At 31.8% G+C, this 13,676-nt stretch overlaps 1 protein-coding gene across 3 annotated transcripts in view; it reads left to right on the top strand.

The window, feature by feature from the left end:
• Nucleotides 1-13,676, top strand: part of CEP350 (centrosomal protein 350) — a 151,001-nt gene that overhangs the window by 23,608 nt on the left and 113,717 nt on the right. For 2 of the 3 annotated variants that reach the window (XM_055319115.1, XM_055319113.1), the window contains exons 2-6: nt 2,962-3,047; nt 4,041-4,087; nt 6,189-6,303; nt 7,331-7,490; nt 10,752-11,362. In XM_055319115.1, the coding sequence (XP_055175090.1) occupies nt 2,975-3,047; nt 4,041-4,087; nt 6,189-6,303; nt 7,331-7,490; nt 10,752-11,362 (1,006 nt within the window). In that variant the 5' untranslated portion in view covers nt 2,962-2,974. The remainder of the gene's footprint in view (nt 1-2,961; nt 3,048-4,040; nt 4,088-6,188; nt 6,304-7,330; nt 7,491-10,751; nt 11,363-13,676) is intronic. The other variant, XM_055319114.1, reaches the window with a different exon arrangement.

Raw genomic sequence — 13,676 nt, 5'->3', positions numbered from 1 at the left:
TCAGTACTAGCCTTTAAATTATGGACATATATATAATTTTTGATTTTTTAATCTATTTCTCCTTCTCTTTGGAAAATTGATAATTACTATATATTTTAGCATTTTAGTTTTAAAGCAAAGGGAAGTCTGTCCAGAGAAAAGTTTTGTCAAATTGTTGGCAAATCATTTAGTAATATAGAATAACTTATGTTTGTTACCATTATTTTGATAGTTAGCTACACCAAAAGTATTTTTATGAGAAGGAAAGTAAAGTGAGTTAATTTTTTGAACTATGTTGGTATCACTGATAGAAGTTTTTATAGTTGGACGAATTTTAAGCTATTGGCAAAATATAGTGATCTTAGTTTTTCTATCATCCCTGTATATTTTTAAAAACTTAGATTGGCATTTCCTAGAGATGTATAATTTATAAAAAATTTTATTTTTACAACATTTTTGAATTTTTAAAAAGGATTTTCAAGCAAGAAAAAAATAAAGCAAGAATTATTTACTGTAGGTGAAATTAATTCCCCTAAAAATTAATTATGCCTTCAGTTTTATATGTTTCTATTTTAGTAGGTAGGTTTTTCTTTATAATTTTTTTCAAGATTTTATTTTATTTTATTTTTATTTTTTTAAAGATTTTATTATTTTATTTATGAGAGACACAGAGAGAGACAGAGAGAGGCAGAGACACAGGCAGAGGAAGAAGCAGACTCCATGCAGGGAGCCTGACATGGGACTCGATCTGGGTCTCAGGATCACGCCCTGGGCTGAAGGCGGCTCTAAACTGCTGAGCCACCCAGGCTGCCCAAGATTTTATTTATTTTAGAGAGAAAAAGAGAGAGAGAGCACAAGCATGTGGAAGAGCAGAGGGAGAAAGAGCATCTCAAGCAGACTGTGCTGAGCACACAATAGCTCACAATGGGGCTTGATCCCACAACTCTGAGATCATGACCCTAACTGAAAACAGGAGTCGGTGGTTTAACTGACTGAGCCACCCAGGCATCCCCTCTTTTCCTTAAATTTAAATTGGATTCTTTAATATACAACAGACTGAACTGCCTTTGCAAACACTAGTTGAAGAATATTATTTTTATCAAATGTGACAAAGGTCATATATTCATAATGTAAAGAACTCATCAAATTGATAAGAAAAACATGATCCTGGTAGGTAGATGGGCAAAGGACATGAAAAAATAGTTCATGCATGAAGAACTAAGGTTAAGATCTATGGTAGAATGTTTAGTCCTGCTAGCAATCTATTGAATTCAAGCTAAAACAACCATTTTATTCCCATTCTATCAGCAAAAGTAAGCAGAATAGATATATGCTCAATATTAAAGATGTTAATGAAAACTAGTAGGCTCATTGTAAATGAAAACAGTTGTATCCAATAAAAAAAAGTTGTGAATTTTAAGTTGGAAGACAGTTTAACATTGCATGTCAAGAGCAGCATGTTCTTCACATTCTTTAGTTCAGTTTTAGTATTATACTTTGTAGATCTTGTTTTAGATAAATAATCCAAATAAGCAAAAATTCACAGATACACAAATATGTTCATTTCAGTGTTATCTGTAATAGAGAAAATGAGACATAATATTGTACTGGTAGTCTTTTGCTATGTAACTCCAGAGAAAAAGCAATGCCTTTTGTGACCTAGACTTAAAAGTCACTCACTTCCACCACATTGGATTTGTTAAAAGTATATTGCTAAGCCCAGCTTACCTTCAATGTTAGAAAAATTAAACTCTGCTTCTTGAAGAAAGGAGTATGAGAGAATTTGTGAATATATTTAAAAACTACCACAAACATCCAGCAGTTAAGTAAGACACAAAAATGAAAAATTTTTACTTTTTATACAAATTAGAGTAAAAAAATAAAATTATAAAGAATAGAAGGTACTATGCAAAATAACTTAATGATCATTTTAAGGTTTGGTGAGTAGGAATGCGTTTTACCCTCCTGTGTTTTCTAAATTTTCAGTGTTATATGAGTTTTATAACAATAATTCTCTCTATATAGGAAAATATGACTATTATCAAGCTGTCAGCATAAGCAGATCATGATCGTTCTGATTCATGATATATTTTTTCTTTTTTTATTGTGATGAAATACATAATATAAAATGGACCACCTTAATCATTTTCAGTGTATAATTTAGTGATGCTAAATACATTTATAGCATTGTGCAACTATTATCACCATCCATCTTGTATTACTTTCCATCTTACAAAACTGAAATTCTGTACCCATTAAATAAAACCTCCTATTCCCCCCCTTTCTATCTCCTGGCAACCATTATTTTACTTTTTGTCCCTATGACTTTGACTACGCTAGGTGCCTTATATACAATGGATTCATATAGTATTTGTCTTTGTAACTGGTTTATTTCACTTAGCCAATGTCCTCAAAAGTTCATCTGTATTATAGAATATGTCAAAAATTCACTCATAATGCTGAATAATATTCCATTGTATATATATATACCACATTTTGCTTACCTTTTCATCTGTTGATGGACATTTTGGTTCCTTTCACTTTTTGACTATTGTGAATATGCTGCTATGAACATGGATGCACAAATGTCTCTTTGAGACCCTATTTTCAATTCTTTTGTGCTGTATCATATGGTTAATTCTATTTTTTTTTTTGAGGAACTGACATACAATTTTCTATAGAGGCTGTATCATTTTACATTCCCACAAACAGTTCAAAAGAGATCCAATTTCTCCACACCACGTTGTTGTTTTTGTTTCTTTTTGATAATAACCATCCTAATTGGTGTAAGGTGGTCGTAATAGATTTCTTAATGGTTTAGTTTTCCAATGGGGAAAAAAAGTTATTAGATTATCAGGGCATAAAGATAACTTTTAGAGTTGACAAAGTCCTTTTCTGACTTTTATGAAAGTTAAGATAAATGAGAGTATTTTCTAATATTATAATATTGATGTTCAATGAATGCTGATGGTATGATTGTAGGTAAATTGGCAGGATGAAGAGCAGCAAATCAAAAGAGGTGCCTTTACCAAATCCAAGGAACTCTCAAAGCAAGGATACTGTTCAAGGTATGATTTGTTTTCTTTAAAGTTTAGAACTTAATGCCTTGTTTAGGTCATGTGTATAAAATTATGGGCTAATTAATAAATGAAAATTATATGTATTTGATTTATAAAAAGTGGATAATTTTTAAAATTCAATTTGTTTTAAATATACAAGTTACCTTACCCTCAAAAGTGTCCTATGGTAAACTGTCTTATAAAGGAAAACATCTATTTTAAGAAGGAACCAGTATATGTAAAATTACTTTACACAGTTTTGTGGAAATTCTGATTGTCAACAAATGGTATAATATAGCTTCTAATATAGTTTTAGACCTATATAGTACACAGATAAGAAAAGGAAAAATCTCATTGAACTCTTTTTTTTTTTTATGATGCATTGGAGGTTACTTTAATTTACAACATGATATATTTTGAGGTGCACTGACAACCTGTAGTACATCAGGAGGAAGATTATTTGGTTTATGAGGGATCTGGAAATTATGTCACATGAGGACATTTGGAGGCAATGAAATTGTTTATTCTAGAGAAGGATGATTCAAGGATCTAGGTGGTTTTGTACTATTTGAAGAGCTGTTAGGTAACTAGATTTTACCTTTGTTTCTATTGGTAGATTGAAGTCTGGAGTAATTTTCTAATCTTTTCAACATCATAATGTGAAATACACTCCAATACAAAATTTTGTGTTTAGATCATTGGGGAAAACTGAGGATACTGCTTATTGTTGGAGATGTCTGATGTGGCTTTGAGCAAGGAGGTTGTCGTAAGAACTAATAGGATCAGTGTCTAATACAACTCTAAACCATATATTAGGAAGCGTGGCTTTACAGAATGGGAAAAGAACCATGTTTTGGTTCGATATGATAAAGTATTGCTGAGAAATAGTTCTGCCTAAGAAAATGGTTCTCACACTTTTGAGTGCATTTAGGAGCTTATTAAAATACAGATTTTGAGAACTATTTCAGAGATTCTGATTCAGTAAATATCAATGTTCCCCAGCAGATATAACCACATCGTGGGATGCACTTTCTCAGACTAAGGCTGCTGTAAGTAGTTAGAGCTTCTATTTATTTCTTTCTGGTTTAAAATTGATTTCCTGTTACGATTGAATAGATGACATTTTTTTCTGTAGTACTTTTTTCATAGGGAAATAAAGATTTTGGTAAGAAGTACCATATATTACAAAATTTAAAAATAAATTATATATTACAAAATGAACATTAATGATGACTATTAAATAGTAGAGGGATAATCAAGGTACTTCTTTAGGTGTCAACATTAATGCTATGGCATATAAAATATTAAAGTGACTTGTGCTATTATTCTCCTATAATAAATTTATTCATTTGGTATATTGAAATGAAGATTTAAAACAAAATGAATTTGGGAATGTGGGACTATGTCTATGTAGAAGGCTCAGGGTCAGAGAGGAAATGACAGGAACAGCTTCTTTAATAGACTAGGAGTTACCTCTTTTGTGGCACTGTTTTCTCTCTCAGTACTGCTGAAGACTGACTGTGGGCAACTTGTTTTCATTTGTGTTCTGTCCAGGCTTGTGTGGAGTTTAGGAATCCAAATTTGACAAGTGATACCTAGTCCCTTCAAAGGGAAATTCTTTGCTTTTTCATTTGCTCTCCAGGAAAATTACTCTTCTATATGTCCTTCTTTTGTTTTCTTTTGTATCTTACCTGAATGTGAGTCACCTATTTCTTTACTCTGTGAATATGGTATTTTCTGTCCCCTAATCTTTTGAACTAGTTTGAAAATGCATCTGGAAAAGGTGCTATAACCTAGATTTAGTCATAATGTAAGGCCAAGTACAACATTATATATTTTCTCTCCTACATGAGTATCATATATCTACAATGTAGGAATAATTTTTATTTCCAGTTTAAAGTTAATGTAATTTATTTATTTATTTTTTCAAAAGTTAATATAATTTTTTTTTTTTATTTATGATAGTCACAGAGAGAGAGAGAGAGAGAGGCGCAGAGACATAGGCAGAGGGAGAAGCAGGCTCCATGCACCGGGAGCCCGATGTGGGATTCGATCCTGGGTCTCCAGGATCGTGCCCTGGGCCAAAGGCAGGCGCCAAACCGCTGCGCCACCCGTGGATCCCAAAAGTTAATATAATTTAGAGCTGGACTGTTAATAGTCGTTTTTTCAAAAACTATTGTGTTTTTAGAAATAACTTTTAAGGATGATAAGGGGCTTATAATATAAATACGAGAAAAAGCTTAATACAGATTATAGAGGTTTATTCCAATTTGTGAGTACATAGTGCCACAAAAATCTGAGAGAAGATAAATCAGAATTCTACAAAGTATTTACCTCTCTGTGGTAGAATTTTGATGATTTTAGTTTCATTTTTTATGCCTTTTCTGTGTTTTCCAAGTTTACTCTTGTAAGCATATAATTAGGGGAAAATGCTTTTTATTTTTTTTATTTTTTTATTTTTTGAAAATGCTTTTTAAATAATTGAGAACATTGGTGGTCTTACCAGAAGTTGACTTATATTGTAAAGTGTATGGAAACCTGAGTTTTCTATCTTCTGAATTTTATCTTTATTGTGAAACTTATTTTATAGGCATAAGACTATTAAAAAGTTTGAACAGTTCTAAATTTTAGTTCATCTGAATTGTTCTTTCCTAATTTCCCACGTAAAATGCATAGGATGTGTGACATAATGGTATGTGCCATATAATGTCAGAAAATGTACTGCTTTAAAAAAAACTCAACAATAAAAATGTAAGTTAACAAGACAAACGTTTCGATATTCTTCAGAATCGTTTTTGGTTTTCTTGTCCAAAAATGGGCAGCATTGTATCACTTGTTACTACAGCTGAAGTAATAAGTAATTAAAAAACTAATATTGCAAAAAATCATCCCTGAGTTGTTTTGAATTTGGAGAAAGGTATTGGACAACATAGGTTAAATAACTTTGTAAATTGGGGTGTCTGCCTGGCTCAGTCAGCAGAGTATGCAACTCTTGATCTTAGGGTCATGAGTTCAAGCATCACATTGGACACAAAGCTTACATTTAAAAAAAAGGTAAATAAAAAATTAACTATGTAAATCAATGGTAGGTAAATGATGGTGTGTATTTACGGAATTAACCCGTTTGTTGTGATGCTGTTTAAACTTTAGCTGAGACACATTGAAAACAAATTAGAAGTAGCCCCTACAGGTACAGCTGTGTTTGATTCTGTCATGGATACCAAGAAATCTTCTGCAAGTGCTACCAGAAAAATAAGTAGAAAAGGTATGTATAAAGTTACTTCCAAAGATACAAATATATTAAATACAAATTTTTGATGTTAGTTTTGTTTCACTTTAATTTCACCACCTCATATATTTGCTAGCTCTTGTCAGAGACAATACCTCATCAACATTTAGGGTTTTTTGTGTTTGGTACTAAGCAATTATGAAGCAGCCTCACATTCAGTGACTGGAGATGATGTTTTCACCATCTCTGTCTCTTTTTTTTTTTAAGATTTATTTATTTTAGAGAGCTAATGAGCAAGGGCAAGAGGGGGGAAGGGCAGAAGAAGGAGGGGAGAGATTGGATCTCAATCAGACTGTCTGTTGAGCATGGAGCGCATTATGGTGCTCGATCTCACACCCTGAGATCATGACCTGAGCCGAAATCAAAAGTCAGATGCTTAACCCACTGAGCCACTGGGTGCCCCATGTTTTCACCTTTGGCAATGGGTCTTCATTGCTTTTTAGTGATGAGAATTTGATTTTAAGCCTTTGGGATTATATAAGTCTTTAAAAAAATTCGTAGATCTATCAACTTTGAAATTTAGTTAGCTTCATGAGATGTATGTATTTTTAAGGGGGTTTAAATCATAATTGGAATAGCTAACAGATACTGTCATAAATTGACAAAATGCAAATACTTTCTTTGGTTACCTTCATATATGTAATTCTGTGGTTTCTTAATTAGTGGGCTAAAACCTGGAGGTTAGTACTTTCCATTAAAACCATTTTTTTTTTTTTTTTTTTAGCCTATGTGTCTCTTGGGTTTTAGATGAAAAGTCTTTTTTTAAGTGGGTGAGAGCCTTCTGCAAAAAAGACTTTTATATGTAGAGTTTTTCTTTTTTTGTTCAGAATAGTTTTTTTCTGTATAGATTGAGTTATTATAATAATTTAACCTGAATTTTTCCATCTATTTATATAATATCCAACTAGAGATGCCAGAAATAAGAGACACCTAAGTTATTTTCATAAATACTAGCCAAACTCAGAGGCAATAATATGTTCTTACAGATTTTCTTTTTCTTTAGATGGTAGATACCTGGATGATTCTTGGGTTAATGCTCCAACCTCCAAATCTTCTAAGTCATGGAAAGAGAAATCTCGGAGTCCTCTCAGAGTTACCACCCTAGAGAGTAATGTAAAGAAAAATAACCGTGTGGAGTTTCGCGAACCTTTGGTTTCTTACAGGTTTGTGTTTAAAAATAAATTATCATATAGGATTAGCCTGTTAAGATTATAGTTTATTTTCTGAGTTTTTCATAGTACTCTGACTCTAGTATTATTACTTTTTCATTTTCCAAAAAGATAAAGCAATAATCTTTTATATTATGAAATACTGACTTTCTACTCTTTAACAGATTAAATATCTGGGGTGGGGGGGGGAGGGAGGAGGAAGAATGAGTGGCCCCAGGCTACCAATATTGTAATATGTTTTCTGTAGATAGATTACTCAGTCTCTGAAAGTATGGATTTTTTCTTTCTTAATGTCTCAGATTAGGTGTTGTGCATAATGAACCTTGTATAGCTTAGTTTTCATCTTTTTTTTTTTTTTTTTGGTGGTATTAATCAGTTACCTAAAGTTTCTTCCCTGTTGAGAATGTGAGTTGGTTTATTGTTTTTCACTTTGTTGTTCGTGGCTCCTTTCAGCAACTTAAACTGTCAGATAGATGTTCAGGACTAATATATGAATTCTGATAGTATGGATAATATCAAGTAATGTGTATTTTTATTAGCCGATAATTTAGGATATTCATTAAATAAAGTTATAGAATGTTTTATTTGAGGAACATTTTACTAAATATATAAAATATGTGTTAATGGTCTCAGTATAGCAAATAGTAATAGGTAATAAACATTGGTCCTTATATTTCTTTGTTTCATTTATTAACATTTTTAGTGTTATAAAATGTCAGTAAGTCCAGGAATTTCATGATGGTGCTAGACACTACTGGGTATATGTTTGTACTCTTAAATTTGAGAAAAAGAATTTGGGAGATGGAAGTAGATCAAGAGTTCGTATCAGTTCATAATATCAATGTTTGATTTGATGCAATTTTGAAATATTTAGGTGAAAATAATCAGTAGACATTTGAAAATTTGAGCAGGAATGTGTGTGGAAAGGTCAGGGCTGGGAATATAAATTTGGGAGTTTATACTAGTTTTGAAGTGATAAAAATGGTGAAGAAGATATAGAGAGAAGGCCAGGGAATTAATCTGGGTAAAAGTTTATAGTTTAGTAAAAGGAGAAAGAAAAAATAAGAAAAATAATCAGAGTTCAGAAATCTTTAACCACACAACTATTCAGCAACTTGCCTATAAACATATCACAATTGGAATTGAAACTAAATTACTCTTTTCATATTCTAGTATTCTTTTTGCAAAGAATACTGCTTGATATTTAAAATTTTGTAAATAGTATATCTTTTAAGGTAAAAAAAATACCCATAGGATAGCTGTGAATAGAACATCCTTCATCTAGCTGACTCTATCATGTAAGACTCGTCTTTTAGCACCTTTTTTATGAAACCTTGCCAGATCTGTTTCTATCCCACTCCATTCTTGCAGCCTATTTAGCCCTTCCTGTATGCTCTTATAATACTGTATAACATCCTCTGTTAAAGTATATTCATCTTACTTTATATTTTAATTCATTATCTACCCATTATATTAGTTTAGGGCTGTAAAACTGTCTTATTCTCAAACATTAGCTTAATGACTGTCATTTACTAAATATTCCATAAATATTTTTTCCTAACATTTATTATGAAAATTTTCATATTTACAGCAAAGATAAAAGAATTGTGTGATAAACACGCATATATATTCAGTAAATATTTAATGAATGAGTTAATGAAAGACTGTGAAATTACTTTTTTCTTTTTTTGGTGGCACAGATTGTGACATAATCTGTAAACTACCTTTTTGTGCTTTATTTTATTCTTTACATGTGTTAATTTTATACCTAAATCATTTTAACTATTAATTATTATGGTCTGGTAAAGGTAGTGCAAAATAACTGAATTTAGTCTTGATCTCTAGTAGAAGCTACATGAGTCAGTTCTCAGCCACCGTCTTTTTTTATTTATTTATTTTTATTTTTTTATTTTTTATTTTTTTCAGCCACCGTCTTGTTTAATAATCAACCATTCAGAACAGGATCTAATATTTTTTGGGTCATAGTTTCTAATGAGAATTTGATAAAAACCGTAGACTATCTCCAAGAAAAACCCACATACTCATAGACTTACAATAGATATAATTGCCATAGTATGCTGTAACAAAAAAAAAAAAAATGTATGCTGTAACAGAGTTATGGCTTTAAGAATTTTTGTGGTATTTAGAGTTTTATGCCCTTACATGAAACATCTAGATACATGCTATATAGTAGAGTTGTTAATGTGAACCAAACATATAATTTAAACTTTTTTAATAGTCACATATCTAGACACATGAGGATGTTTTATATTCTTTTTTTGTTGTCATTCTAAGTCTTTAGAATCTGGTATGTAATTTACATTGTAGCACATCTTCCATTTGGACTAACCACATTTCAAGTGCTCAGTAGCCACATGTGGCTAATGTCTACTCTTTCAGACATTGCAGATCCAGATTGTAATGTTCACTTTTATAATTTTGTTGAGTATTTTTTCATAAATCATGTGCTCTTACTGCTGAGGCTTGTCTTCATTTACTTCCCTTTTAATAAACTGTTTCTTTTCCTAAAATATAATTTATTAGAATGATAATATAAAACAAGTATTAAATAGTTAAATAAAATAAAAATCTCAGGAGGAAGACTTTTGCTAATGTTTTTATGAATAGGGAATATAGACTTTGTGATATGTACTTTGGCAATGCCTAATCTTTGCTTACTCCGCGATTTCTAGATGTGCTTTACAGAGTTTGAAGCTACCAAAAAAAAGTGGTCTGTGGTTCAGACAAATTCAGCTTTACTAACTACATTTATTTGGAGGAAAATATTTATTATACCTCTATTTTATTTCTACTCCCAATCTGTTTGTTAATTTGGTACATTATTTAGAAGTTACAAATACAGAATTTGAGAACTTTTTTCCCTGTATTTAGGATTTCATAGAGAAATAAAATATACATTTTGGTAATAGATGTCAAGTGAATATCCAAAGTCAGATTGTAATCCTATTTTCTGGGATTTCTTAAGGAAATTTCTCTATATATCTTTTGCATATTTTTTATTTTGTAATATGCAGATTAATGATTTAGGTTATTTGCCATCTAACTTGATAGAGAGGGGGCATTGAGCTTTAAATCTCAATATTAGTAGTGGTTATTTTGTTACTAACCTACTGGAATTCCTAAACTTTTTTGGGATCTCTGATGTTAGCTTAGCATTCTCTCTTCAGTTTGTATGACTGGTTTCAATTAGGTTTTTGAAATCTTGATTCAAAACGTATTATTTTTTAATAATAGGGAGATCCATGGTACACCTTCCAATATAAGTCCTAGCCATCTAGAGTCAAAGCATGTTTACGTGGATATTAATGAAGAAAAGCCTGAGAGCAGGAACCGGATGATATATAATCGAGAAGAACGGAATATACATTGCTGTGATTTTGAGAGCTCTCAATCCTCTGTCATCAATGATACGGTGGTTAGGTTTTTAAACGATCGACCAGCAATTGATGCATTACAAAATTCTGAATGTTTAATTAAGATGGCAGCTCCTGTGAGAACTGAGGAAGAAAATTCTAATAGAGCAAAAGGAAATGAGAAGACTTCTGTAAGTAACATGGGCCATGAGGTTGATCCAAAAGTGTTACGGATAACTGACTCTTCTCCATCCTCTACTAGTACTTCTAATTCCCAAAGGTTAGATATCTTAAAGCAGCGACAACATGATGTCAAACTGGAAAAACTCAAGGAGCGAATTAGGAAACAGTGGGAACACTCAGAAGAAACAAATGGCCGGGGCCAGAATCTGGGTCATATTGACCATCCAGTAATGGTTGTTAATGTTGATAACTCAGTGACAGCAAAAGTCAGGAAAGTGGCAACAGCACCACCTGCTCCAACATATAAAGGTTTGTAATCAGTCTTTGTATTTTTCTGTTTTCTTGTCCCCCTTTCTCCCTAGGATGTATTTGAGTAGAAAGGCTCATCTTTATAACAGGGTGTGATTCTCAAATCAAATGCTTAAGAAATTAATTCAAAGTGCAGGTTAAAAATGCAGATTCCTGGATGCTACACTGTACCTAAATCAGAATTCTGGGTATAAAGTCCAGAATTAGAATTTTTAACAAGTCACTTAGGGGATTCTTATGGTTTAAGAACCCCTATCTGAACAGTTAATAAGGTGAACAAAAGAGAAAATAAAAGAATTAGTACTATTTTCAGAGAACTGAAAGAATATTACCCTTATTCTGGCATTGTATTTGAATTGCTGTTAGGAAGTCTTTCAGAAGTAAATATTTAAAAGCTAATTTAGTCAATTCCAGTTACATTTAGTTACAAAATATTTTGGCACTGATAATCCTGTTACTATTTTAAGCTTTGAGTTTTGACAGTAACTGTTTCTCCCCTATGTTTGAGAATACAAATATTTAAATCAGATTTATACCCTAAAAAAAGTTAAATCAGATTTATACCAATATAGATAGATTTTCATTGGGAAAATACTTCTACGAGAGAATTTCTGTTTGTTTATTTATTTATTTATTTATTTATTTATTTATTTATCTGTTTATTTATTTATTTATGATAGTCACAGAGAGAGAGAGAGAGAGGCAGAGACACAGGCAGAGGGAGAAGCAGGCTCCATGCACCGGGATCCCGATGTGGGACTCGATCCTGGGTCCCCAGGATCGCGCCCTGGGCCAAAGGCAGGCGTCAAACCGCTGCCCCACCCAGGGATCCCCGAGAATTTCTGTTTTGTAGGCAACTCAAGTTTTTATATATGGTGGTTTAAGAATTTGTATTTTTTTGTTCCTGAACTTGTTTTCAGGTTTATTCGTATTACGTTTTTAATATAAAGAGTTAATTTCATTGCTCAGATTACTCTCTGTTAGGCTTTTGTCATTAAACTTTCTGCTACTGTAGCCTTTCTTTTGTGAATACTTTTTAAAGTTCAGTTTTTCAGGGCACCTGGGTGGCTCAGTGGTTGAGCATCTGCCTTTGGCTCAGGTTGTGATCCCACGTTCCGGGGGTCAAGTCCTGCATCAGGCTCCCCACAGGGAGTCTGCTTCACCCTCTGCCTGTGTCTCTGCCTCTCTCTGTGTCTCTCTTGAATTAAAAAAAAAAAAAAAATTCAACTTTTCTAGATAAGTGTCTAAAGATCAAAATATTAAAAAGATTCTTTTTTTTTCCTGTGAATTTTAAGTTGTTAACAAACTAGGACAGTTTTGGCATAGTTAATTTTGTTTTGTAATTTTCTACCAAGTACTAACTTTTCTCTGACCAGCTTTGCAGTTCTTTGTAGTCCTAAGGTGTTTTAATCTTTTTCTCTAGAATAAATTTTATATGTAGAGTTAGAGCAATTTTCAGTTTTATTTTGTGTTGCTTATTATGTGTTAATAGTGATATTCATTGTAAATTAAATAAAAGATGGGTAATTTACGACAATTATTGGATGGATATTAGCAACAATTTTATCCTTGCTAATTTGTGATAAAATTATGAGCAGTTCCCTTAAGAATACTGAAAACTTGCTCTGTTATCCAGGATTGGTCTAATGTAATATTAATTAAATTATTTCATATCCTTCTAGTCATTTGTGTACCATGTAGTTATCCATGCTTTTAACAAAACAAATAGCAAATGGTGGGATCAGAATGTTCTTGTTGGTTCTGAGATAGTGATTATCCAGAACTTTTGCTATACTAATGTCAGATCCATTAAATGAAGATTGTACATTTAAGGTTGTCATTATTTGCTATATTAATGTCAGATCCATTAAATGAAGATTGTACGTTTAAGGTTGTCTAGAAATTTATTCTAGAAATCAAAGTTCTGAAAGTTATTCCAATAAGGGAAAGTTAAGATGGCCAACTTAGATCCATATTTTATTTAATAATTTATAAAAATCTAAAAATTAAAAATAGAAAAAAAACAAAACACAGCTCTAAAGAACTGGAATAAAAATCTTCAAATCTTAACTTCTTTTGAGCTGGTGACTGGATTTCCCATATGCCTTTGACTTACTAATTTTTTAACCTGTTTTTGTATTAAAATATTTTAAATTCGAATGCTTGGGGACTATTTTATGAAACATAGCATGCATTTGAGAAATCATAATATGGTTTCCAATGTCCTGAACAATGGATTTATTTTTCTCAGTAGTGAAAAACTTTTTTGTCAACTTTTTGGCAGTGTAAATGAAAAGGATCTTAATATACTATA

Source organism: Nyctereutes procyonoides, unplaced genomic scaffold (genome assembly GCF_905146905.1).
Source record: "Nyctereutes procyonoides isolate TBG_1078 unplaced genomic scaffold, NYPRO_anot_genome, whole genome shotgun sequence".
NCBI classification, from domain to species: Eukaryota; Metazoa; Chordata; class Mammalia; order Carnivora; family Canidae; genus Nyctereutes; species Nyctereutes procyonoides.
Note: the sequence above shows the minus strand (reverse complement) of the source record. Positions and strands in the feature narration are given on the sequence as shown.